Source organism: Purpureocillium takamizusanense, chromosome 1, assembly GCF_022605165.1.
Source record: "Purpureocillium takamizusanense chromosome 1, complete sequence".
Classification (NCBI taxonomy): domain Eukaryota; kingdom Fungi; phylum Ascomycota; class Sordariomycetes; order Hypocreales; family Ophiocordycipitaceae; genus Purpureocillium; species Purpureocillium takamizusanense.
This window is the reverse complement of record NC_063068.1, coordinates 4135244-4158615: the sequence shown is the minus strand read 5'-3', so window position 1 is coordinate 4158615 and position 23372 is coordinate 4135244. Positions and strand designations below refer to the sequence as shown.

The 23372-nt window shown below is 59.7% G+C and overlaps 8 protein-coding genes across 8 annotated transcripts; 4 read left to right on the top strand and 4 right to left on the bottom strand.

Annotated features, from left to right (window-relative positions):
* The first annotated feature begins 202 nt into the window (after positions 1-202).
* On the top strand, positions 203-2387 carry NOP12 (Nucleolar protein 12). The gene is made up of 4 exons (XM_047982203.1): positions 203-304; positions 381-450; positions 513-1580; positions 1648-2387. Exons 1-4 carry the CDS (start codon positions 294-296, stop codon positions 2119-2121), a joined length of 1623 nt encoding a protein of 540 aa, XP_047838165.1. The 5' UTR covers positions 203-293; the 3' UTR covers positions 2122-2387.
* On the bottom strand, positions 2228-4650 carry TUB1_1 (alpha-tubulin). The gene is made up of 5 exons (XM_047982202.1): positions 4478-4650; positions 4283-4341; positions 3882-4192; positions 3303-3806; positions 2228-3230 (listed from the first exon to the last, which is right to left on the bottom strand). Exons 1-5 carry the CDS (start codon positions 4487-4489, stop codon positions 2755-2757), a joined length of 1362 nt encoding a protein of 453 aa, XP_047838164.1. The 5' UTR covers positions 4490-4650; the 3' UTR covers positions 2228-2754.
* Positions 4651-5490: 840 nt separating this feature from the next.
* JDV02_001286 (uncharacterized protein) lies at positions 5491-7813 on the bottom strand. The gene is made up of 2 exons (XM_047982201.1): positions 6648-7813; positions 5491-6586 (listed from the first exon to the last, which is right to left on the bottom strand). Exons 1-2 carry the CDS (start codon positions 7076-7078, stop codon positions 5971-5973), a joined length of 1047 nt encoding a protein of 348 aa, XP_047838163.1. The 5' UTR covers positions 7079-7813; the 3' UTR covers positions 5491-5970.
* A 2177-nt stretch (positions 7814-9990) lies between these two features.
* Positions 9991-11220, top strand: RPS15 (ribosomal protein S15). The gene is made up of 4 exons (XM_047982200.1): positions 9991-10265; positions 10417-10493; positions 10624-10920; positions 10998-11220. The coding sequence occupies exons 1-4, from the start codon at positions 10251-10253 to the stop codon at positions 11065-11067; spliced, it is 459 nt and encodes a 152-aa protein (XP_047838162.1). The 5' UTR covers positions 9991-10250; the 3' UTR covers positions 11068-11220.
* Positions 11221-12054: 834 nt separating this feature from the next.
* On the bottom strand, positions 12055-13513 carry JDV02_001284 (uncharacterized protein). The gene is made up of 3 exons (XM_047982199.1): positions 13135-13513; positions 12737-12975; positions 12055-12494 (listed from the first exon to the last, which is right to left on the bottom strand). Exons 1-3 carry the CDS (start codon positions 13249-13251, stop codon positions 12356-12358), a joined length of 495 nt encoding a protein of 164 aa, XP_047838161.1. The 5' UTR covers positions 13252-13513; the 3' UTR covers positions 12055-12355.
* An 813-nt stretch (positions 13514-14326) lies between these two features.
* On the top strand, positions 14327-16658 carry JDV02_001283 (uncharacterized protein). The gene has a single exon (XM_047982198.1). The coding sequence runs from the start codon at positions 15277-15279 to the stop codon at positions 16543-16545; it is 1269 nt and encodes a 422-aa protein (XP_047838160.1). The 5' UTR covers positions 14327-15276; the 3' UTR covers positions 16546-16658.
* Positions 16659-18479: 1821 nt separating this feature from the next.
* Positions 18480-21024, top strand: JDV02_001282 (uncharacterized protein). Its single transcript, XM_047982197.1, has 3 exons — positions 18480-19543; positions 19650-19818; positions 19882-21024. The coding sequence occupies exons 1-3, from the start codon at positions 19279-19281 to the stop codon at positions 20735-20737; spliced, it is 1290 nt and encodes a 429-aa protein (XP_047838159.1). The 5' UTR covers positions 18480-19278; the 3' UTR covers positions 20738-21024.
* JDV02_001281 (uncharacterized protein) lies at positions 21012-23053 on the bottom strand. Its single transcript, XM_047982196.1, has one exon. It carries the CDS (start codon positions 22738-22740, stop codon positions 21175-21177), a length of 1566 nt encoding a protein of 521 aa, XP_047838158.1. The 5' UTR covers positions 22741-23053; the 3' UTR covers positions 21012-21174.
* Positions 23054-23372: the final 319 nt, after the last annotated feature.

The window sequence follows — 23372 nt, the reverse complement described above, 5'->3', positions numbered from 1 at the left end:
GAGAGCGGGCTGGACGGACCAAAGGCGGTGAAGCAGCCGGTGGTGGGCGGTGGCAGAAATACCTAGGTACCTTGGTACCTAGCGGCCAGCCGCGGAGTGACGCAGCGTCTCCAACTGACCGAGTGGGCTCCCATTGGCTTTCCCGCTTTTAGCGGGTAGGCGGCGCCCGCAGGACCCAGTCCGGACTCGCCCAAAAGTTTTGGGGGAACATCAGCGCGCGCCAAGTGCAGGCCCTGATTTTTTTCCCGTGCGATCACGTCGGTGCGATTTCCCAGCACCCGCCAGCGCTCAAGATGCCAAAAAAGTACGTCGAGCTGCGGCAGCGTCCGGAAAGCTCCTATTATTCGTCTCCGTTCTCTTTTGGCTGACAATTACCTCAGAACAGTCTCTGCGCTGGGCGTCGCCTCCAAGGCCATAGACCCCACCCTCGATGCCCTCTTTGCCTCCAGTGTAAGTTGTCGGCGCCTGCTCCCGTCCGCCAGCCCCAGTCGCTGACAGCCCGTGCAACCCAGGCCGGACCAGTCGCGGCACCTCCAAAGTCTCGCTACTCTGCGCCGTCTGAGCCCAAGTCCAAGCCCGTCGTCGGTGACGACGAGGACGGTGATGACGAGGTGTTGTCTGAGATTAGCGAGGAGCTCGACTACGAAGACGACGATGAATCCGGCAGCGACGACACGTCCCCCAAGGGCGACGACAATGAAGTCAACGAGAATGAGGGCGAAAAGGAAGCTACCGTGGACGACCAACTGCGGACGGTTACGGAAGCGGAAGCAGTAGAGGCTCCCAAGGCCCGGAGGGAGCGAAAGCGCAAGAGAAAGGACGACAACGATGAGCTCGAGGCCAAGTATCTAGCCGAAATGTCCAAGGATGACGCTCCCGAGCATGAGTCGAAACGATTCAAGGGCGGGCGCACCGAGCAAGACCAACCTTCCGTTGACGACGAAGACGTACCCGTGCACGAGTCGCTGGCTAAGGACCCCAATACGACTGACGTGGAACGGGCCTCCCGGACCGTCTTCCTCGGCAATGTCTCCTCCGAAGCCATCTCGGACAAGAAGGCGAAAAGGGCTCTGATGAACCATCTGTCGTCTGCCCTCAACCCGAACGATTCCCCTCCCCAGAAGCTCGAGTCACTGCGATTCCGATCCGTCGCTTTCTCTACTGGCTCCATGCCGAAGCGCGCAGCCTACATCACCAAGTCTCTCATGACCGCCACGACCAAATCCACCAATGCATATGCTGTCTTCTCCTCGACGGCCGCCGCTCGCCGGATCGTCTCGGAGCTCAATGGCAGCGAGGTTCTGGGCCGTCACATCAGGGTAGACAGCGTCGCCCATCCTAGCCCCATGGACCACCGTAGGTGCATCTTCGTGGGCAATTTGGGCTTCGTCGACGATGAGACTGTTCTAAACACCGACGGCGACGGCAAGACGGTGGAGAAGAAGCGCACCAAGGTCCCTGCCGATGTGGAGGAGGGCCTCTGGCGGACGTTCAGCAAGCAAGGCAAAGTCGAGAACGTGCGTGTCGTGCGGGATCCTAAGACGAGAGTCGGCAAGGGATTCGCGTACGTTCAGTTCTACGTAAGCTTCAGCCTCCCTCTTGTTCGCCCCCCATACTGCCTTGCTCACATCGCTAAACGAAAACCAGGACGGCAACGACGTCGAGTCGGCCCTGCTCCTCGACGGCAAGAAATTCCCTCCCATGCTACCTCGCCCGCTCCGCGTGACGCGCGCCAAGGACCCTCGCAAGACGGCCCTCGCCCAGGAGCGCGCCAGCGCCAAGGCCAACGCCTCGGACAACAGCAAGGGGCGCGGCGGCACGGGCTACAGGCCCAAGATCACCCCCGAGCAGCAGGCTGCCGCAGGACGCGCCGGCAAGCTGCTCGGACGCGCCGGCGCCGCGCAGATGCAGCGGGGTGGCAAGGACGGCGCCAACGCCGCCGCACTCGTCAGCAAGAAGTCGCCGGAGCAGATCGTCTTCGAGGGCAGGAGAGCCTCGTCCAGGGACGGCCGGCCCAAGGACCTCAAGTTTGGGAAGAAGGGCAAGGGCAAGAAGCCTAAGCCGACTCACCGAGGCGCGCGGAGGGCAGCGGAGTGGAAGAAGACCAAGCCCTCCAGCTGAAACGTACATGGCGGAGCGACGTAGTGGTGGGAACTGGTATTGGTGCGGCGGGTGCGCCTCGTGATGCCAAGGGAGTATACATAGGCCAGGTCAGGATGAGGTGACACGGCATTGCCTTGGTCGATCATATGCAGGGCATAGCAGAGCTTCGCAGAGATTAAAAGAATTTGGCTGGCTGGCATACTGTAAGGCATAAAACAGGCGCAAACCATTACAACGCATGATTCATCCATTCAAGCCTACACGCACGCACGCACGCACGCAACAGCCTTGATCCAGCCGGAACAAAAAGGGAAGAAAAAGGATATCACCAACACAATTCTCTGCCTGCTTGCTCACTTGCCTGCCAGCGGAACAGAAACTAAAGACGTTGAAGTAGACCTCGAAAGTCCGTCCGCCAGGGTCGACACCAAAAGATCATCTACCGAAAGGACCCAGGGGCCAGCTTCCGCAGAAGCGGGAGCCACGCAGTCTCGCCTCGCCCTCCCTGCCCTGAGAGCGTGCCATGAGCACGAAAAGCTCGCCAGCGCGGCGGATACCCTGGACCGTCTAAAGAGTCGCATCGCAGTGTAAATCAAAAAGAGGGGAAATTCTAGACCGCCTGTGGTATTGATGGCACGTCGCTTCAGGTGCCTAGTACTCAGCCTCCTCCTCGGGCTCAAAGGAGTCGGCGGCGACCTCTTCATAGTCCTTCTCGAGAGCAGCAAGGTCCTCCCGGGCCTCGGTGAACTCGCCCTCCTCCATACCCTCGCCGACATACCAGTGAACAAAGGCGCGCTTGCTGTGCATGAGGTCGAACTTATGGTCAAGTCGGGACCAGGCTTCGGCGATGGCGGTGGTGTTGGAAAGCATGGAAACGGATCGGTCGACGGAGGCGAGGCCACCGTCCTCTGCGGAAGCGGGAACGGCCATTGGCTTCTGGTAGTTGATGCCAAGCTTGAAGCCGGTAGGGCACCACTCAACGAGATTGAACGAGGCCTTGGCCTTGACGGCGGCGATGGCGGCAGTGCAGTCGCGGGGGACGACGTCGCCGCGGTACAGCAGGGCAACAGCCATGTACTTTCCGTTGCGCGGGTCGCATACCACCATTTGGTTGTTAGGCTCGAAGCCTGGGAGCTAGCGTTAGCGTCCGGCCTCTTCTTGGATTCTGATGACCCCTTGGCGGTAGCCTCGATACTTACACTGGAAGGTGAGGTCGTGGACTTTGAAGCCCTCGTGCGCACTCTTGGCCGCAGAGACCACGGGCGCGTAGCTGATAAGCGGGTAGTGAATGCGCGGGTAGGGGACCAGGTTGGTCTGGAACTCGTTCAGGTCGACGTTGAGGGCACCGTCGAAACGGAGAGACGAGGTGATGGAGCTGACGACCTGCGCAATCAGACGGTTGAGGTGGTCATACGAGGGCCGCGGGATGTCGAGGTTGCGGCGGCAGATATCGTAGACGGCCTCGTTGTCGACAAGGAAGGTGCAGTCCGAGTTCTCAATGGTGCTATGCGTCGACAGGACGGCGTTGTAGGGCTCCACAACGGCTGTGTTGGTGCGGGGAGACGGGTAAACAGCGAACTCGAGCTTCGTCTTCTTGCCGTACTCGGTAGCAAGGCGCTCAAGCATCAGAGCACCAAAGCCAGAGCCGGTACCACCGCCGAAGGAGTGGAAGATGAGAAAGCCCTGCAGCGATTGGCAGTTGTCTTCGAATCAAGCAAGGTCAGCGCGTGGCCGTCGCAAACCGCCACCTGACGGCGAAGCAAGGGTTGGAAACTCACCGGCAACGCGACGAACGCGGTCCATAACGTCATCGACCATCTCCTTGCCGATGGTGTAGTGACCTCGCGCGTAGTTGTTGGCGGCATCTTCCTTGCCGCTGATGAGGAGCTCAGGGTGGAAGAGCTGGCGGTAGGCGCCGGTGCGGATCTCGTCGATGGGAGACGGGTCGAGGTCCATGAAGATGGACCGAGGGACGTGCTTGCCGCCGCTGGTCTCAGTGAAGAAGGTCTCGAAAGATCCCGGGTCGCCGACATCCTTGGCATTGGGGTCGGGGCGGCCATCGGGGCCAAGGCCATGCTCGAGGAGGTAGCTGTTGCCGCCACGGTCAGTCCCGTCTACGCGGCGCTCGCGGGTGCGGAGGGTGAATCAGGCTCGGGGCTTGAAAGGAAGAACCACATACAGCTCCCAGGCAGAGTTACCAAGCTGGGTGCCAGCCTGGCCCAGGTGAAGGTGAAGAATCTGTCGACGGGTTCGGTGGTTAGCAGGTGGTGGTGATGTTGGAGCTGCTGGCTCAGGGGCACGCCGGTCACGGCACTTGTTGCTGGCGAGGCTCCGCCAGCCACAGGCGCGACAAGCCGAAGCGCGGTGGACTCACCTCGCCCTTCATTTTGAAAAGTCAATACGCCAGCGGACGTGATGAATCGGCCGAGGATGGAAATGGGAAAACACAACGCGGGGGGGGGAGGACCGATGTCTGTTGGATTTCTTTGGATGGTTGGATCCAATCGAAGTGTTTTGGGGAGAGAGCACCAGCTGTGGGCTTTTGGCGGGGTCGAGCAGCAGCAGCAGCAGCAGCAGCAGCGCCGGCACCGTCGTCACAGGGGTCATTTTGTAAGTGGTGGTGGGGTCGAATGTGTGAACGTGCATGAGGTGTGAATCTCTGGCGGGCCCACCAGCGCAGGTAACGGGGACTTTGGGCGGGCGCCAGCTGCCGCGGTGCAAGCGAGTCTCAGCGACCCCTCACCGCCAATTGGTGCATGGCGGCGGTTGCTTGAGCACGTCCAGTCTCCCCAATCAAACCAACCCATATCCATCGACGCAGGGGGTGGCTTGCGCTGGAGGGGGGGGCATCAAATGCACGGGTGCCATCCAATGCCTCCAGGGCTCTGGCTGCACTCTTCCACTCCACTGGTACGCTGCCCCCCGCCCGCCCCCCTGCGCCGCGAGCACCCTGTGGACCCATGGAAGCTGCATCTCCTCCCCTGTGTGCCGAGATGGCGCCCGCAACCGGCTGTCACGCAGCCCTCGCCAGATCAAGCGAGATTCATCAACACGCAAGGGCCACACACGTACACACGTTGTCGTCGCTTATAGAAAGGGGCATGCCAATAAAGCAAGGCCTCGTTGCTCACCCTACAACTCTATTTGCCTTTTACTACATAACTCGTACCTCGTACAGTGGACTGTAGTGGAGACCCGGGCCCTACGGGCCATTCCCGCCCGTCTATTAGCGGCAGCCACAGTCGCTTCGAGTCTCATTGGATGTCTGAGCCCGGCTTGATTGAGATGATATTCGATTAGTCTCTACGCAACAGGCGACTTCTCGATTGCTTCGTTGTAGCACGCCAAATTCACTACAAGCGACTTTCGCTCTGGCGGCATCGCAATCGCAGATATATATCGACACGACAGTCACCCACGTGCCCAGTCCCCAGTGCCACGTCCCCGAACACCCGAGGCTCCCGGGTAGACATTGTCTTAGTGCTCCCCCCCAAACCCCAACATGGAATCAGTCACCCGGGCGAGACATGAAGACAAAAACAATATGCGCGGCTGAACCCTGAACCCGGACTCCCCGCAGAGCATCACATGGCTGCGAGACTTGCGTCGTGGGCATTCAGTGGCCAATCCAGAGGATGGCAATGCGTGATTCCGTTTAGTAGGACTATACCGAAGATCAAGGCCATCTCCCCGTGCTCGCCGGCTACCATGCAGCCCGAATCCCCCGCCTGGCCTCGCCATGCTCTCGTTGTGTGCAAAGTGGTATCGTTGCAGACGGTCTGTTGCCGCCAATGAGGTACAGAAGGACAAACAAAGAAAGCATCGGCGACGCGCAACATTACAACACCATTATTATATCACCGCCAGTCAGGGGTTGCGCGTGTCATCGACCCTTTCCAACTCCTCAAGTCGTCGCTGGATGGCCGCCTTCTGCGCGACGAGGACTCGTATTTCCTCGTCCCGCGCCGCAGTGTTCTCCCCTTCTCCGTCTGCCGGGTTGGTGGACGAGGAAGACAGCGATGCCTCGTACGCGGGCGGCGGTTCTGCCACGGTCCCGTCGCGTAGTCGCCCGCCGGCCGGGCCGTACATGTCGGGGACGCAGGCAAGTTCATGCTGGCCCTGAGGTGCGGCTTTCTTTCTGCGCCGCCGCCTCCTCCGCAGAATGCAATATGTGATGGCTGCGAGAGTTATGGAAACAAAACCCGCCACGCCTAGTGCGATGCCTACACGGGCTCCGATGGTCAGCGGACGCGATTTATCGGGCACGTCTCCAATTTCGTTCTCGTTGGTCAGACCAAGCTGCTTCTTGTCCTGTTCCATGAATAGCGCGCGAATGGTGTTGACTGCCATGGTTGCGGATGTGAGGGTGGTGGTTGAGTTTGTCATGATATCGTAGGTGCTGGCCGTGCGATTATACGAGATGGGCACAGCAAGCACAGTTGGAACGGATCGCTTGCAGTGTGAACCGTCGAGAGAGTAGTATCTACGTCAGCGTTCCGATTAGCTCCGGGTCAAGCGGCTTAATAAAGGTCATAACAGCTTACGATGAACAGCATATGGCTGTGGTGGTCGCCTGCATGGCGTCCTCGTCCGTGTTGACACGCAGCGAGACGGTGGTCCAGCCATTGGGGCAGGTCGCGGGGCTGAAGACGCCCGTGCGCCCGTCGAAGAACATGCCGTCCGGGTAACAGGACAAGGTGCTCGCGCCGGATCTTGGCTCGAGATCGAGCCAGGCGACGGCGCCTGAAGAGGCCTGCAGCGACACGTTTTCGACGACATATGTCCATGTGCAGCTCTGGGGCTTGGTCCAGTAGGTGGTCATGGGTGGAAACGTCTGCGTAGTGGCATGGTGGTCTTCCGAGGACGTCGAAGTCGCCGTCGATGTGAGGTTGAAGCTTGGTCGCGAGACCGGTGAGGCGGTTGAGGCGGCGAAGATGGAGACGGGAGCAGTTGCCGGCACAGGCGACGACGACATGGTCGGAGCGGGAGAAGCAAGCTATCCCGAAGCTTGCGGGGTCAAAGGCCGGCGGCGACGGGTCGCTGTCGAAGTCGAAGTCGAAGTCGAATTCGACGTGGCCCGTGACTTCTGGCGGCGGCGGGCGTGGCTTACAAGGCGTGGGACGACGCCGATGGCCCGCGTCCAGTTTGGTACCCAGTCGCTTGTCTCCGGCGTCGGGTCATGCACGCATGGCCCGCGGGCTGATGAAGGCAGGCCCACGGGCAACGGCGGTCCCGGGGAGGCGGCGGCAGGTGGGCCGTGGGGTAGGACGAGGCGTTGGCGATGGCGGATGGATGAGCTGTAGGTACTTTGTATGTAATGAACGATGCGGCGCCGAAGCTGACGATGGCCCGGCCCGCGTGTCAGGTCAAATACCAGACGGACGCCCCGGGTCGCTTGGAGCCGTCCAATGGGCGTCTCCAGCAAGGCCAACCGGCGGATGGTTCACGTCACCGGCCTTGGACGCGGATGAGGACGACCGGAGGCGCTGTCGTGAGGCTTGACACGATGGACCAAGATGAGGCGGCGGGCAGAGCGTCGTGTGTTGCTCGCAAACACGGCGACCTCGAGATGTCTGCACTCAGGAACCTCTTCCCTCCCCCCCCGACAGACCGGAGGGCGAGGGTCGCGTCCTTTTGTCGCTGGACGGCGCTGCGCAAACCGCAAGGGCTTGGCGGCATCACCCAGCGGAAAAGGCGAAACGACGCCGAGACCGCCAAGACCCGAGCCGGCCACTGCCCAGCATGGGTCGCTCCTTTCTGAACTTTTGGCGGGCGGTGGTGTCACCCACTTTGGACGCTGCTGGCTCGCCCGCCCGCCCGCCCGCTGCCGCCGCCGCCGCCGGCGGCAATACCTGCAAGCACTGTATCCAACCTCGCACGTTTGGTGCGTCAGGGTATCTAGTACGAAGCAGTCAGTTAGGCACCCAACTTGGTAGTGGCAATTGGTAGCAGCAAAATGATATCCAGAGGCACCACTATAGCTAAATGACGGCCACCTCACGAATGCTGCCAGACCGCGCACGTGCATCATCATCCATCGCAAGCCAGACCGGACTCTAGGTCGAAGCCGTGGACATGGTACGTACGGGGTATTTCATTGCTGCGGGACACCGTCCTGGACAAGATTGGCACGATCCTGTATACTGTACCTGGGGAGAGAACCAAAAAGGGATGCCAAGTTACCGCAGGCTGTGCTGTTCCACCTACCTCACTACTAGGTACCTAACTTCCATTAGTAGCACTGCTATGAGGCGCCTAACAAAGTATTTGAGCATGGATTACCTCATATACGACGCCCTTGGTCCCTACACATACTACTGCATTTGGCTGTTTGTGCGAAGTACGTACGATTGAGCCAATATATACAGTAGGTATACAGTAAACTGTAACTGACATGGATCAAGCAGCCGAGACGGACACGTAAACCGACTGGGCGTCACCCCTGCACGCCTCAACCCAACGCTACGGAACAGCGGCGGCAGCAGCAACAAGCCGCCCGTCACGCACCCGGGGACATCAATTGATACCGCAGGTACGAAGCAGCACCGTCACCCGCAACGGGCGGGCACCAAAACTGCTGCCCTGCCGGCGGCCGAGACGGCAAAGGGCTCGCACCCACCAGCGCCCAACACGTCACAGTCATTTTTTAACTAACCCCCCGTCGCCCTTCACACGCCGTCCAACGCCAAGCGTTCCGACGTCGTCTCGGCGCCAGACAAGTCGCTATCGCATACACGGGCATTACTGAACGACGTAATTGCCCTCACGTCAAGCTCGCCTTGGCTCTCGGGGCTGTCCTCCGGCGAGCACTGCTGCTCGTTCAACTGCCCTCCCACCAGCCCGGCGCGGCCACGGCTCGACCCGGACAGAGCCCGAACCCTCGCCCGCCGCAGCCCCCCTCTTGCACGCCGAGACCCGCGCCTGATGGAGGGTATGTACGAAGTACGTGCAATCCCCCATCCCATGTGACCGCCCTGCCTCCGGAGGACGGGAGCACGTATTGCTCCATTCCTTGTCCCGGCTTGCCGGTCCTCAAATGGCACCCCTCGTTACTTTCGTGCAACCATGCTCGCCGGCCAAGCCGCCCTGCCCAGAGCCAGCAGACCGGCCGTCAGCAGTTACACGGCGCGGAAACGAAGGCTTGCAAACCACGCTCACTGAATGGACGGGCCCTAGACACCCCGGGTCGCCTTCAGACCGCTAACCGAGAGCCGTCTGCATCGACATCCCGTGGCACGATTTCGGGCTGCAAAGGCGGCATTTGTCCAATTTCTTCGCCTGGGTACATCTCTCTGTGCTGCCGAGCACGACGTACATACTCCGTACTCTGCTGCTTCGAGGCCTGCCCCTTTGCCTTTTCGTGAAGTACTTCGTACAGAGCGGCGCGGCCGCCAATGCCTCGCCATCTTTCCCAATTGCGATGCACAGTGCACGTACGCAAAGCTCGCAATGTCGGGGCGGGAAGGGACTACCAGGTCGCACTCCTTTGACGACAAGGGGACTTTTCGCGCTCGCCGTGATGCGCCGCCGATGCCACCACCGTCAACTTGGCTGAGTCGCCGCGTTGTCGACCGCTCGTTCGCTGCTCATGCGGCGAGCATCCCTGTGCCTGCTCCGTCGGCGCTGTCTCGCAGCACATGAGGATGTGACGAAGGTGCCTTGGCCCCAAGGCCTGGGCGCTGGGTCTCAGTCCACTTGGACGAGATGCCGGTCTTGGCAGGCAACGTGGCTGCCTGTTCGTGATGTCGACGAGAGCCTCGACGACAATCGACAGGGGGAGAGCTGCACGTGCTCTCCCCCAAGAGCGACTAGTGCTCTCTGTAGTGGTCGTTGGTGCAGAATCTACCCAGGCCCCACCCAGGCGTCACCGGCTAAACAATGGGGTAGGTTAGGTCTGTCGGCCGTGAACTGATGACCCACACACTCAAACGGACGGGCGCCCAGCCCACAATCCGCGCAGAGGTCGCCAAAATTCTCACGTGACTCAACAGGCGAAGGGCACGAAAACCCTACTGGCAAATTTTGGAGTGGCCTGGCTCGTCAACCCGCCAGCGACTCGACAGCCCTCCTACGACTCCATCCCGGCAAGTACATTCGCTCGTCGACACCCAGCGACAGGCGAATTCGAGAACTCCAACACCGCGATCATGGCTGACGAATACGTACGTTGTCAACTTTCTGCACGAGATCCTCGACGCCACCGGTGCGATGGCAAACTACTATCGCCGTCTTGCCATCGTGCCCTGCCGTTACCCCCTCCCGTCCTCGACCGATCATGATGAAGATGGGCGACTAACAGAGGGCGGATTTTAGAACGCCGAGGAGGCCGCCGAGCTCAAGAAGAGAAGAGCCTTCCGCAAGTTCTCTTACCGAGGAATCGACCTTGACAAGTACGTTTTTTTCTTTCACCGAACACCCGAGACTCGCCCTGGCGGAGACAAAATAATCGCGAATCCCGAAGACGAGCAAGCATATATGTTCGAGCGAGAGCAGACATACTGATTGAAGTGATTTTCACAGCCTCCTGGATCTCAGCTCCGACCAGCTCCGCGATGTCGTCCACGCCCGTGCCCGCCGCAGGATCAACCGTGGTCTGAAGCGCCGCCCTATGGGCCTCATCAAGAAGCTCCGCAAGGCCAAGCAGGAGGCCAAGCCCAACGAGAAGCCCGACCTCGTCAAGACCCATCTCCGCGACATGATTGTCGTCCCCGAGATGATCGGCTCCGTCATCGGCATCTACTCCGGCAAGGAGTTCAACCAGGTGGAGATCAAGCCTGAGATGGTTGGCCACTACCTGGCTGAGTTCTCTATCTCATAGTACGCACCCCTTCCTTACCCTCTCTCGTCTGTCGTCATCTCGCGGGGCGGGGCGGAAGCGCTGACTCTCTCCACAGCAAGCCCGTCAAGCACGGCCGACCCGGTATCGGTGCCACGCACTCTTCTCGTTTCATTCCCCTCAAGTAAGAAGGCTGTGGTCTCGGGTGGTTTCTGCATTCACGGACATGTTACGGGCGAAAAGGAATGGGCTTGGCAGAGTGGCGATGCCTCTGCCAACGTATCTGATGACAATGGGTACCATGATAGTACAATAAAGGAGCATTGTCCTCTTTTTCATCGCAACTGCTGTTTCCCTGGGTCGGTGCCTGTGTATGATGTGAGGCTTTGTCTCTGGAAGCCGCTGACATGCCACCCCAATGACGAACGCAGCCTCTGGTGCCTTTTTGCAGGATGGTCGTTGAATATAGGCGCGCGAGGGACTGGGGGCCCGTATGCTCCACGGGGGTCCCCGCAGGCACAGAGGGCGACGTGCCTTTTGCCACATAAGAGCGACAACTTTGAGCCATCGCGTGCCATGGGGTCTTGTCTACAAATGGGGCAAGGTGTTCCGTTCCGCCCTGCGAACTTGACAAAGGCAGTCGAGAGTTTCTGACCTTTTTAATCCGCCGAGCCGACCACCAGCCGACACTTACCCACCACGCCTGGCAAACAAACAGCGGACGTAACGATACCAGAGCACCGGAATGACACAGAATAGGGGCGACACTACGTAGCCGAGTCCAGACAAGGGCTGAGAAGGGACAAAAAAAAACAACCCATTATGTGGAACGCCTCGCGTCGTGATGTCTCTGCAGGATACTGCTACTAGTAGCACTATTCGCAAGAGCCCTCATCGCTTTACAGCATTCGGGGATACTACTATACTGCTCTTGCTCAGTATCCAGTTGCTTTAGAGGATGGAGGACGCAGGGAAGCTACTGGCCAGTGGCTGGCATTTCCCCGACTAATGCCATGCTGGCCATGAATCCATCCACGGATGAGCCAAGTACATGGCTCCGAACCGTTAGAATCCATCAAGTGTGTATGAACGTGTCGGGGCTGTTCCCAAACCATGTCCATCTGCTGAACATAAAAAGACGACCTGCCTTTATTGTAAAACACGGGACCTGAGTCTTGGGGCTGTTGACACGTTAAAGCTATATCGGGAGCCGGATGACTCTCTCTACCTCAAGGGGCTCATTGTCTGGAAGACCAACGCTCTCAGTGCCAGCGCAAATAGCCCGACACCAACCACTACCATTACATCACGGATAATGGGGAGGAGGCCAAGTTGCACAGAGTGTTGAACAAAGAAGAAATCACGTCTCCGCATTGGATGTGACGCTCGTCAGGTTCTATGCCACGCCCTGATCTGATGTACATTCCTCCGTCTCCCAGGCCCTACTGCTGCTTCATCCTCAATACCGCCAGCCTCTCAAGCCTCCCGCTCCGCCAGCTTCTTGGCCTTGCGCTCCTCATCCTTGACGTGCTGCTGCTTGTAGTGCTCCACGACGTGGTCCAGGTTGATCAAGTGGCCGGCCTGGATGTTTCGCGGCGCATGGGATTGGAAAGCTCTGTATCATGGCGCGCATTGTCAGCCATATCTCTTCTTTCCCTTCTTCTTCTTCTTCTTCTTCTTCTCGCGCGTGTGCATGGAATAGGTCTACCCCGTCCGACGGCCGCGTCCTGCGACGCTGATACGGGACAAAAAAAAAAGCACACACTGCGGGGAGAGGAGGAGGAGGGGGGATTGCGCATCGGGGCGATGCGTGCTTATGCGTGTTGTGGGCGGCGCGGTGGGAGTGATTTGACGTACTCGGGAAAGGCGACGTCGACGTATCTGTGCTTGTTGGAGGCGTTCTCAAACAGGTTGCGGTCGAAGCCGGCCTGCTCCATGGCCTTTGTGTGTAGCGCGTTGATCTCCTCCCAGTCCTCCGCCTGCGAGGTGTACTTGTGGATGAGGTTCGTGATGGCCGACTCCTCGCCCTTCCTGGGCGCGAACTGGTAGACGAGCACGCTGCCGAAGAAGAGCGCAACCGTCGCCTTGGATCCCGCCTGTGGCATAAAACAGAAGCAGCAAGCTCCTCGTCAGTATTTATTCCATGGCCGCACGTCACATGGGAACATGACTGATGCGGGCCTAGGGCCGGCAGTCCCCGCCGATAGAAGGATGATGCCAGGCTCCTCGGGCGGAGCAAGCAGGATGAAACTCACCCCAAAGGACTCGGTGGCCGCGGCGGCGGCGGGCTTGTGGGCGTCGGAGGCGTAGCCGCGGCATGTCCGCTGCAGCTGACGGGCCATCTGGCCTGCTCGTTGTCGTGCGGCGAGCATGTTGGCAGGGCTGGCGTCGTCAATTGAGGGTCGAATGGAACGAAGCTCCCAAGAAAGGCCGGGGCGCCGCAACTCTGGGAGGGCCAAAGTGAGGTTGTCGCAGGTCGGGGCTGGGGCTCAAGCCTTTAGGTAAGCGCAATCAACCAATCATGGGCGGGGTGATTGTAGCGCATATAACTGGTCGGCTTTAAGGCTAGCGCCGCCGCCTGGGTTGGTGTAAGATACTGTACTGCGCACGATGCATCTGATTGAGTGAGTGTACTTCGTACACTGTTGCTGGCTGCAGAGCGAGCAGGCACGCGCGAATCAAAATCGAATAAAAGCAAAATGCACCATGCCCGCATGTGAGGGCAGGACGACGACCCAACCACTTCGTTTGTTGCGTCCTCACCAGCCGCCGCCGGTGTGGCGAGCTGCAGGGGCCCTGTGAGCACCAGGAATAAGGGTACCCCAATAAGCCTCGTGCGTTGCACAAGGTACGCCTCTGTGCCGCGCCCGCAGGCACGCATGCCGGCGTCTCTCCTTTCCTGGGTGTGTCTTGGGCCACGATGGAAATAGTCGCTGTCGATTTAGCAAAAGGCGTCATGGCGTCTCTCTCTCTCTGCACGCGCCACTGATTCGTGGCCGCCAACCTGTGCCTCCATGCTTGACGGGGTTGCACGCCGCAATCGGAGGCGTACTAACTATCATCGCGTACCACTTCAAGGGACGTTCTTGCACACAGAGAACGCCAGGTGCTACAAAGTACCCTCAGACTAAGTGAAAAAGCGAATGCCACTCGCCCGAGACCAGTGGTTGTCCACCATATGTCCCGACTCGCCCCGAAGGCTGCCATTCGTCAGACATCGAGCGAGCAACGGGACCGGTCAAGCACATCCCTGACAGATGACACCTGGGCTCCCAGCCCTTGCGTCCGTCCAACCTCGTCGTGCCGCCTGGCCATCTGTGGCGAAAGCCTCCCGTCCGCCTAAAGACTCACTACTAACTAACTTAGTATGTATGTATTACCGCCTCCCGATGCCTGGCCATGGTCCGGTACGGTCCGGTACGGTACGGTACGCTGCCGCCGCCGCCCCAGTTGGCTGCAGCAGGCTGTTTCCCTTCTTTTCTTCTCTTCATGTACAATATACATATGTACGTATGCTCCTCTGTCTCGGCTAGTCTCGTCCATGCCGCGCGCCAGCCAGCGTCCCGTCTCTCTGGCATCTCATGCATCGAGAGCACGAGGAGGCGCTGCATGAACGATCCGGATAGGGTCTGCCGACGAGACCCATGATTGCTCGTACATAGTATGAGCCACTCACAGATGTACCTGCCAAAAAAGAAGTGTGTGCGAGCCGGTATGCTCAACAGTCCTGCCCACCCTCCTCGTCCTTGGCAGATCCAGGTTCCCAACTTGACCGGTCCGCCGCCCCTTGCTCGCCTTCCCGGATGCATGCGCCATGTCTGAAAAAGCAACTCCTCGATGAGAGGGACTGCGTGGGCCTGGCCGCAAGCGTAGGACACGATATTCGCCCAATGGCCAATTGGATGTTGCGACTCAGCGAGAAGAGAGATCCCGGTGTGCAGTCCAACAGCCATCCTGCATGATGCCGATGCACGCTTGCGCGACGGGAAAGAGGATCAGGCCTGCCGTGCCACCCCAGCACGGAGGAAGCTCTAGAGCAGGACCCAGGAACCCGGTACCCCCAAAAAACGACCACTCCCCGATGAGGATGCCATGTTGCGGCTCGACGCGACTCAGTGCGTTGCCCCCGACTTTCCCCCAACATCTGTCCTTGCCTTGTTTGCTTGCCCCATGGGTTGCACGGCCTCGGTCACGGAGCCGTGGCCAGGAACCTGCGTGGCCGACTGCCACCAAACCACCGGCGGTGGGCAAGCTCGTCGCTGTGGCTTGCACGGGCGGCCTGGTGAGAGTTCCGGTGACGGCCAGAGGTCTCGGAACTTAACCCTCAGTTGCCCATCTTTCTCTTGGCTTACAACCGGCGAGGGCGAGGGCGGTAAGCCCTCTTGACCATCAAAAATATGGCGGTCCCCTGGGATTCGCCCCCGGCCCAGCCGCTTCACTCAGCGCCTCGCAGCCTTGGGGAGAATCAGGGTCGTCGCTGGCCGCAACAACTGCCCACCGCGCACACGCCCGGTGCGCTCTCGGGACTCGACACCGGCAGGAGCAAACCAGTCGTCGGTATGCCTACCAGCGTGGCCCCAACCGCCCTGCCAGCGAGAGACATCGTGCGGCCCTCGGCCAGCGTACCGTCCCCGACCTCAGTCTTCCAACATTGGGCCGTCGAACCCGCCTTCGCCGCAAGCATGCCTTCCTTCTACGACGTGGTTCGCATGTGCAACAAGTTCGACAAGGACGTCGGCAGTCTTTGGGAGTTCCGCTTGCTCGACAGCCACGGACCTGTGGGATACATGCTCCCCGAGTTTGTGGCCGAGATTCGCTGGGACGGAACAAGCTTTCGCATTTCCAAAGCTGAACGCAGAGTCCACCTGGCTTCGCGGATCGGCGTCGGCGACGATGTTGTCGAGATTTGCCGGATAGAGTTTGTCAAACTTTGCGAGAAGAACCTGGGCCTGCTCGGAGGCGTGCGCAAATGGCTGGAAAAAAGATCCGACTACCACCCTATCCGTGGACTCGAGGACCACTTGATAGGTATCAAGATGCCATCTCCTCTGCGAGGCGTTTTCGGCATTGTAACAACGGGCACACATCTGAACGTATACACGGTAAAACGGGTTGACGGGCGACCAAAGATGCACATCTGGGTGTCGAGACGGTCGCAGAACGTAACATATGCCGGCAAGCTCGACCAGATCGTCGCCGGCGCAATGGACCCCAGAGACAGCATGGATCCACTCAGGACGTTGCAGCGTGAAGCCATGGAGGAGGCCCAGCTGACGATTGATGTGCGCTCCCGGGTGGTGACTGCCCATGGCACCTTTGTCGGCACGGTGATGGAGGGCCCCCGGATTTCCTTCTTCGACAAGAAGGATGCAGTGGCCGGTTCGGAGCAGGGCCAGCTGGAGCCTGGCGTCCGTTTCACGTTTGATCTCGAGGTGGATCCGAGCTTCGTCCCCCAGCCGAGTGAGCCCAACGCTATAGCCGGTTTCTTCTTGAAGCCCGTGGACGATGTCAAGCGGGACCTGAGGCGAGCCGAGTGGAAGCCCAACTGTGGACTTGTCATGCTGGACTTTTTGCTACGCAAGGGGCTGATACGACCCGAGGACGACGAACGCTTTAGCATGTTGAGGCAGGGCCTGCAGAGAGAGCTTCCTTTCCAGAACGTTTGAGGGATAGAATTGGACCATTCTGGGTATGTTTGTTTGTGGTACGGATGCTGGCGTTTGGGGTAAAGCGATATGAGTAGTGACTGAGCCCTACTTCGTATACGCAAGCTGCTCCCTGTATGTATTGATCAATCGACGTCGAATAACAGCTGTTTACTTTTGTGGCGAGTCTGTGATTGAGGTTGAGCGTGTTGGCCCCCCATATTGGGTGTGAGGCGTCGCTTGAAGGTTGACGATTCGCTTCGGCTATACGAAGTATCGTGGTTGGTGACCGTTCCTCGTGAGCTAGCGGACATGCTTAAGGGCAACGCGTTCGCGAATAGCTGCGGGGACCTGTTCCTTCAAGCTGCATCAACATTGTGTCAGCATGGCGGGCCCTCAATGGCCATTATGCGCTTTGGAGCCTGTCCATTGGGTTGTTAGTGATATAATTTACACGTGTACTCTCTCTCGCCAGGCAATTGCTAATTTTCGTTGTCGCCCGTCTGCAGGGTCCAAACGACTTGCATATCGAGGCACTATTGTACCCTCATCGGCACTCACACGCATGCACCACACATAAGAATGAGGGTGATTCGTGGCGGTCAACGGTACATATGTACGTAGGGTACGAAGGACAAAGTTTCGTAGAGCCTCGACAAATTGGACGGATTTTGACACTTGATGGTGGTGGCATATTGTTGTTGGGCCCCCCTCGGGGGGGGGGGATGGATGGCCAATCCCTGTGAGCGTCTGCTTGAAAATCGGGCTGGTGAGCAAGCGAAAGACGCTGCCAATTTGCTCGATTTTTACGGTACCAACATGGCAACGGAGATCCTAATGCCATCAGAATCTTGTTGGGAACTCGTGCCATTAATCATGGAGCACTCACGAATCAGGCGGTTCTGTTCAGGATGTTTTGATCCGGCACAAGGACCAAAGCCGCTGAAAATGCGGCTCTGCGTTGGGCAACAAGGGCCTCCCTGTGGGATGGTGCGGTTCCGTTCCGCCGCAGATGGCCGCCGGCCAACGTTGCGAAAAGGAATATGTACTACTAACATCGGTTGGTGGGAGCGCGGTCGACCTGCACGTCTTCGGACATGGCCTGGACCTCCCTGACGACACAGAGGCACGACAGAGTCACACGGAGAGGCTGTATAACCAACCTCCAGCCATGTGAGATCGACCTCCCGTCATGGGTGGGTGCAAGAAGCGATGCGAGGATGCTGTGGCAACATGGGAACGTTGATGGACGGGCAGGACGGAGCAATTGTGGATCTCTTTTCGTGGCCCAGCGTCCCCCACAAGGATCGTCGGCCTCCTTCGTCGATGCTGGCGTGTGTTGGATCCGTCATGGTGGCGGTGTTGGTGGTGGTATTTTTGGAGTCGTCACTCTGGCCGGGGAAACTAAGGGCGAAAGGCAGAGAGAGATGGTGTGCTGTGGCTGGTCGTGGGAGAGAAGCTGTGTGGGCCGCCCAAGCCGTGGAGTTGATACCTAGGGTTTTGTCAATTGTTGATGAACGGCAGGCAAGGGCAGTTCACCGACAAAGCTTTGGGTCAGGCGCTCCTTCCCTGTCGCCGGGACGATGTCGGAATCCGTCTTCCTACTAACGCTGGGGACTCAAGAGAATCGATTTTCGAGGCAGCTACTACCAACGTTAGTTTACTTCGCAGGCGCGATTGCCCTAGCGGCAACGCTCGCTCCGGGGCACTCTTGCTTCGTATTTGACACATACTTTACGGGTCAAAATCCCCCCGTTTGCTTACCCTGCGTGCTGCAATTTCCCCATCTGCGGTAGGTAGTACCTACTTCGGGAGCACATGTGAGGCGCAAGGTACCCCCACTGCTGTGCGTTGCGTTGGAGTAACCTTGATGTGCAGTGGCTCGTGGAGGGCAGGGAGGGAAGTTAGAGCCTTGCCTTGGAAAGAGCCTCCTTCCGCATCGTAGGGACCAGGCCGTTCGGCAGGGGCCAACAAGGGGCCTCGACTGACGGGGGTTCTGTCGCTGCCCGCCCCATCCATCATCCATCGCTCCGCAACAGCTGAATGCCTTCATCACCACCACAAGGGCACCGTCAGCGACCGCGCCGTGCGTCGTCCGCCCACTCGCCCGCCCCGTCACCCTGGCGAACAAAACGGGCTTGGGAGCCCGTGGAGCTATGGAGAAGAAATTGCCCCAGCGCCGTCCCAGGCGGCCTCGTGCGCTGCTCGCGGCGCCATTCCCGACTCGGCCCTGACCATTGCGTCCAATGCATTCAGCTCGCGCCGCCAACGATGATGCGCCGAATGAGACAGCCTCCCGCAGACGCCACTGTCCAGGGTCCCAGGGCCCGAGCCAGGGGGGGATGCAGCCTCTCGCTGGGCTGAATTTGGTTCCGCGGCTGTGGCTCCTAGCCTGTCGTGAGGCGTCGCTGCGGGCGTCCGGCTGGAGGATCGCGTCGAGGCGAGCCTCGAGCAGTCAGGCTCCCAGAGGCCCTGGCGATTGTCGCCGCCAGCTCACGACTGAGGCCACCCCCCCTGTTTCTGCTGGACTGTCGAGCCTTCGCCGTGGGACTTTGCGGCTATTTCCCTCGCGCCGGCCGACGGCCCAAACCTCTCTCCCCTTCGTTTTGCTTGCCCCAGCCCAGCCTGTTGTCAAGGAGAGTCAACGACTCTGTCAGTGCGTTGTGCTGCTGTTGTCGTCGCCGCCGCCGTTGACGTCGACTCACGACCATAGTCACGGACCTCAACACTCGTCGGCAACTAGGCACCGCAACGATGATTCGGACTGCTGTCGTGCTGCTGGCTGTGGGCGCCGTCGCCCCGGCCGCTGCCGCGGCTGCGGGCTCGGAGCGGTCATGGACGTCGCCCAAGGAGACGGATTCAGTCCTCATGGCCGAGGAGCAGCTGCAGATGGGATTCTCGCCGCGACCCACGCCTGCGCCGCAACCTCGCGGTCTCTTTGGCCGCATGGACCTGGTTCCGCGCCTGGATGGCTATACCCTGGGCCCGGCGACTTGCGGATTCGTCAAATCCAATGGGAGTAAGTGATGAATAAAGAGCTTTTGTTGCCTGACGAGACTTATAGGACTCGCGCGATGCAAAACTCAGAAGGCGAAATTTTGCTTTGCTAACATTTGGACGCCTAGACTCTTTCACCTGCGTCGCCAACACGGCAACATGTACCGACGTAAATGGCTACATGGGCTGTTGTCAGCCAAATCAACAGTGCTCCAGAATCCAGACGGTGTGCATCGACTATGCTTCTTCCAAGGCCGGAAAGTGTGACCTCTTGTCCGACTTTCACACCGTTTGTTGGTATGCCATCCCATCATGTCTCTCTCCCGTGAGCCATTAGCTGACTTCGATTGATGCGCGTAGCTCCGCAACGGCACCGGCCTGCTACACCTATCTCATGGAGAGGACCGGTGGCAAGAACTCCGGGAGTGTTGTCACGGCGCTTGCGTGTTACACCACCTCGGGCACCGCGACTCTCCTCGACTACGACCCTTCTTGGTCCCGGACGCACAGCTTTGCCTCAAGCACATCGTCCACGTCGTCTCAGTCGTCTACCACGGCCACTTCCACGACGTCGCAGTCGTCTGCCGCCACCACTACCTCGGGCGGCGACGGCGGCGACGGCGGCAGCAAGACCAACGTTGGCGCTATTGCTGGCGGCACCGTGGGAGGTGTCGCTGCCATCGGTCTCGTCGGTCTGGCCGCGTTTCTTCTGCTGCGTCGGAAGAAGCAGGGCAAGGACTCCGACGTGCACAGCTCTCCCCAACAGCCCATGTCCCAGCACACGGCCCAGAGCCCGCCTCAGGGATACCCCCCGACCTCTCCCGCTCCCCAGAGCAGTTATCAGGGATACTCCCCCGCACCGCAGGGTCCGTACGACCCTCACATGAGCGTTTACAGCCAGCAACAGCCCTACTCCCCGCAGAGCGGCTATCCGCAGCAGTTCCCGCAGCAATACCAACAGCAATACCCTCAGCAGGGTGCATACCCGCAACAATACGGCGCCGCGGGGTTCCCCGTGTCGTCTACTGGCTCGCCGCCACCGCACACAACTCCGAGCCCGAATATCACCAACGACAACCGTGAGCACAGCGGGGTGCCCTCGAGTCCGCATGCCGCCTCGCCGCCACCAGGTGGCGAGCACGCCCATCAGCAGCCGCAAGAGCTGGGTACGGTGGCGCCTCTGGGTAAAGAGGGTAACCGGGCTGAGCTCAGCTAGAGAAAGGACGGACGGGACGAAGTCGAGAGACAGAGGCGCGCGTAGAGATATCCCTGGTTACAGAGTTGCTTCTGAGAGCATGTCGAGACGTGAGAGATGGAGGGGATGCATTCTGGGCCAGTTTGGCGCAAGGTTGTCTACTCACGATCCGCCAAGTATTTTCCTGCAGTCTTGGTATGCCACAGGGCAGAGCGAAGACGGTGGGGTAATTTATTCCCTACATAAGCACACATTTTCGAGATGGAGGACATAATCCCAACGTATAAAGCAATACATCATGAGTAGATTTTCATTAAACGTGGTCATGGAATTACAAGTATGTGGCTCGTGCATGCATTGCAGCTTCCGGCCTCAGCCTGGGACACAATGATTCAAAGAACGTGGCAAGTCAACCGCTTTCTCGTCGGGGCACGACCCGATCCGGACTTGGAGCCAAGTCACGAAGCCTTGACAACGTTTTCGTCCCAGTACTTTTGCCAGTCAACAACCTTGTTGTCCACACGGGCCTCCTCGGCGGCGAAGACGAGGGCATGGCTCCGGATGACCTCGTCGAGGGTGCAGCCGACGAATTCGTTTTGGGCCTTGTCGCCGTGCCAGGCGTGGTTCTTGACCATGTCGCAAGCGAGCACGAACTGGCGCGTCAGGCCCTTGTCGCCGCCTCCGTGGCCGAGGTCCTCGAGCCGCGGCTCAAAGGTCTTGGTCTCGCCCGTGTTGAAGTCCTCGAAGACGATGGTGCGCGAGTCGGCGTAGATCTCGCCGTGCTCACCGTAGAAGCGGGAGAAGCGCTCGCACTGGCGCTTGGTCTGCGCGGCCATGTGGAAGGTGACGCGCTTGGCGGGGCGGTTGGACTCTGGCCAGGTGATGGTGACGAACTGGTCGTCGCAGACGTTGTTGTCCGTCTCGAAGACGCAGCGGCCGAACCAATTTCGGGAGCTCACAACGTCGGCGGGCGTGCTCTCGTCCCAGTCCTCTTCGAGAACCTTGGTCATGGCGGCGACGCGTTGGTCGTGCGTCTTGTAGTCTTCAATATCGTGCACGACGATGTCTATGGGCCACTTGGTGTTGCCGCGGGCGAGGCCGATGGTGTCGCCCAGGTAAATGTTCTTGGCCGAGTACTTGCACCCGGAGTCGCCGAGGGGGCATTTGGTGCAGTTGGTCGCAGCACCAGCGGCAGCGGGCTTGCGACTCTTCTTGAAGAACTGGACGTCGCCGGTGGAGGAGATGTGCTGGGGGAGGTGAGGCTCCCCCTGGCCAGCCTTCTCAGGGGAGCACAGCAGCCAGAGCAGGAGGTCGATGTCGTGGCAGCTCTTGGTGAGGAGAGACGGGGCGCTCGTCTTCTCGTTGCGCCAGTTGCCGCGGACAAAGGAGTGCGTAAAGTGCCACCACCCCACGGGCTCGGTGTGCACGGCGCTGTTGATCTCTCCGAGGATGCGGTCCTCGACGAGCAGCTTGCGGAGCATGAGGTTGTGGGGGCTGTAGCGCAGGACATGTCCGATGGAGAAGATCTTCTGGCCTTGCAGCGGCTTGAGGGCGCGGTACATGGCGAGGCAGTCGTCGAGGTTGGTGGCCAGCGGCTTCTCACACATGATATGGATGTTGAGCGCCGCCAGGCCGACGACGACCTCTCGGTGCATCTCGTCGAGGACGCACACGAAGGCGCCATCGACACCTTCCGGGACGTTTGCCTCGCCAGCCGCCACGCGCTCACGGCGCTTCTGCTCGTACTCGACGAACTCGCGCCAGTTGGAGAAGCTCTGGCCCTCCTTGGGCCCGCCGTCGGGGCCCCATATGTGCTTGCGGCCTATGAGCTCGCGCTTGAAGCGGAGAGGCTCGGCGACGGCAGCGACGACGCCGTTGGAGACGGTGTCAATGGCGTTGGCATAGCATTGCCCCCGAGAGCCGGCACCGACGATGACGAAACGCGGTGGAGAGGCGGAGAAGTCGGGCCTGGGCGGGCCGTCGACGTCGATGTCGCCCAGCGCGGGGTCCTTGACGCCAACCATATCGCCAAGTCTGTATGCGCCCGCTGCAAGGGATGCAAAAGCTTGAAAAGGTGTCGAGCGGGAGACGGAGGGACTAGGACTGCCACGCTATATGACTTGCTGCTTGGGCGCTATGTTCTGGCGATGACTGCAAACGGATAGTGTCTTACACGAAGCTGAGGATAGCTGGTGAAGGAGAGTAGATATGCCTCGTGCACATTCGCGAGGGGAGGAGCAATAGCCGTCAGGGAGAAGACGGTATTCGGCAAAAGATTCGCAAGCCGTTCGGCTAATGGGCCGACAGTCGATCAATTCGACATAGGATCGATGAAGCAGGTGACGATGTCCAAGTGTAACGCGGGGAGAGCTTCCAGGTTCGGGGCCCCGGAATGGGGCTCGCAGGTGGCGGGGCCAATGGCGGCCCAGGCATTGGGAATACGCAACGTTTCAGCGCTAGGGGTAGCCACTCAGGCCTCGCCGAACCCCCAAAAGGGGGGCTCATCTACTATCCCCTGTCAGCGGGATTTGCATGCTGTAACTTGTTAGGAGGGCGCCGGGCGTTCTTGCCTAACCCGCCTGTGGATGGAGGGGCAGCTGCGGCTTCCACTGGAAGGTTTCTCTCCGCCATCATTCGCCTCCATCCAACAGGGTCT

Excerpts from the sequence above, each read along its gene's own strand:
- NOP12 (XM_047982203.1), top strand. Across the intron at positions 451-512 it reads ATGCCCTCTTTGCCTCCAGT|GCCGGACCAGTCGCGGCACC; the intron begins GTAAGTTGTCGG and ends CGTGCAACCCAG. Across the intron at positions 1,581-1,647 it reads TCGCGTACGTTCAGTTCTAC|GACGGCAACGACGTCGAGTC; the intron begins GTAAGCTTCAGC and ends AACGAAAACCAG.
- TUB1_1 (XM_047982202.1), bottom strand. Across the intron at positions 4,193-4,282 it reads GGTAACTCTGCCTGGGAGCT|CTACCTCCTCGAGCATGGCC; the intron begins GTATGTGGTTCT and ends TGGCGGCAACAG. Across the intron at positions 3,807-3,881 it reads CCGCGTTCGTCGCGTTGCCG|ACAACTGCCAATCGCTGCAG; the intron begins GTGAGTTTCCAA and ends CTTGATTCGAAG.
- JDV02_001286 (XM_047982201.1), bottom strand. The coding sequence starts at position 7,078 with ATGTCGTCGTCGCCTGTGCCGGCAACTGCTCCCGTCTCCATCTTCGCC. Across the intron at positions 6,587-6,647 it reads ACAGCCATATGCTGTTCATC|ATACTACTCTCTCGACGGTT; the intron begins GTAAGCTGTTAT and ends ACGCTGACGTAG.
- RPS15 (XM_047982200.1), top strand. Across the intron at positions 10,494-10,623 it reads CGAGGAATCGACCTTGACAA|CCTCCTGGATCTCAGCTCCG; the intron begins GTACGTTTTTTT and ends TGATTTTCACAG. Across the intron at positions 10,921-10,997 it reads GCTGAGTTCTCTATCTCATA|CAAGCCCGTCAAGCACGGCC; the intron begins GTACGCACCCCT and ends CTCTCTCCACAG.
- JDV02_001284 (XM_047982199.1), bottom strand. The coding sequence starts at position 13,251 with ATGCTCGCCGCACGACAACGAGCAGGCCAGATGGCCCGTCAGCTGCAG. Across the intron at positions 12,976-13,134 it reads CGGCCACCGAGTCCTTTGGG|GCGGGATCCAAGGCGACGGT; the intron begins GTGAGTTTCATC and ends TTTATGCCACAG. Across the intron at positions 12,495-12,736 it reads GTCGACGTCGCCTTTCCCGA|AGCTTTCCAATCCCATGCGC; the intron begins GTACGTCAAATC and ends GCCATGATACAG.
- JDV02_001283 (XM_047982198.1), top strand. The coding sequence starts at position 15,277 with ATGGCGGTCCCCTGGGATTCGCCCCCGGCCCAGCCGCTTCACTCAGCG.
- JDV02_001282 (XM_047982197.1), top strand. The coding sequence starts at position 19,279 with ATGATTCGGACTGCTGTCGTGCTGCTGGCTGTGGGCGCCGTCGCCCCG. Across the intron at positions 19,544-19,649 it reads ATTCGTCAAATCCAATGGGA|ACTCTTTCACCTGCGTCGCC; the intron begins GTAAGTGATGAA and ends TTGGACGCCTAG. Across the intron at positions 19,819-19,881 it reads GACTTTCACACCGTTTGTTG|CTCCGCAACGGCACCGGCCT; the intron begins GTATGCCATCCC and ends TGATGCGCGTAG.
- JDV02_001281 (XM_047982196.1), bottom strand. The coding sequence starts at position 22,740 with ATGGTTGGCGTCAAGGACCCCGCGCTGGGCGACATCGACGTCGACGGC.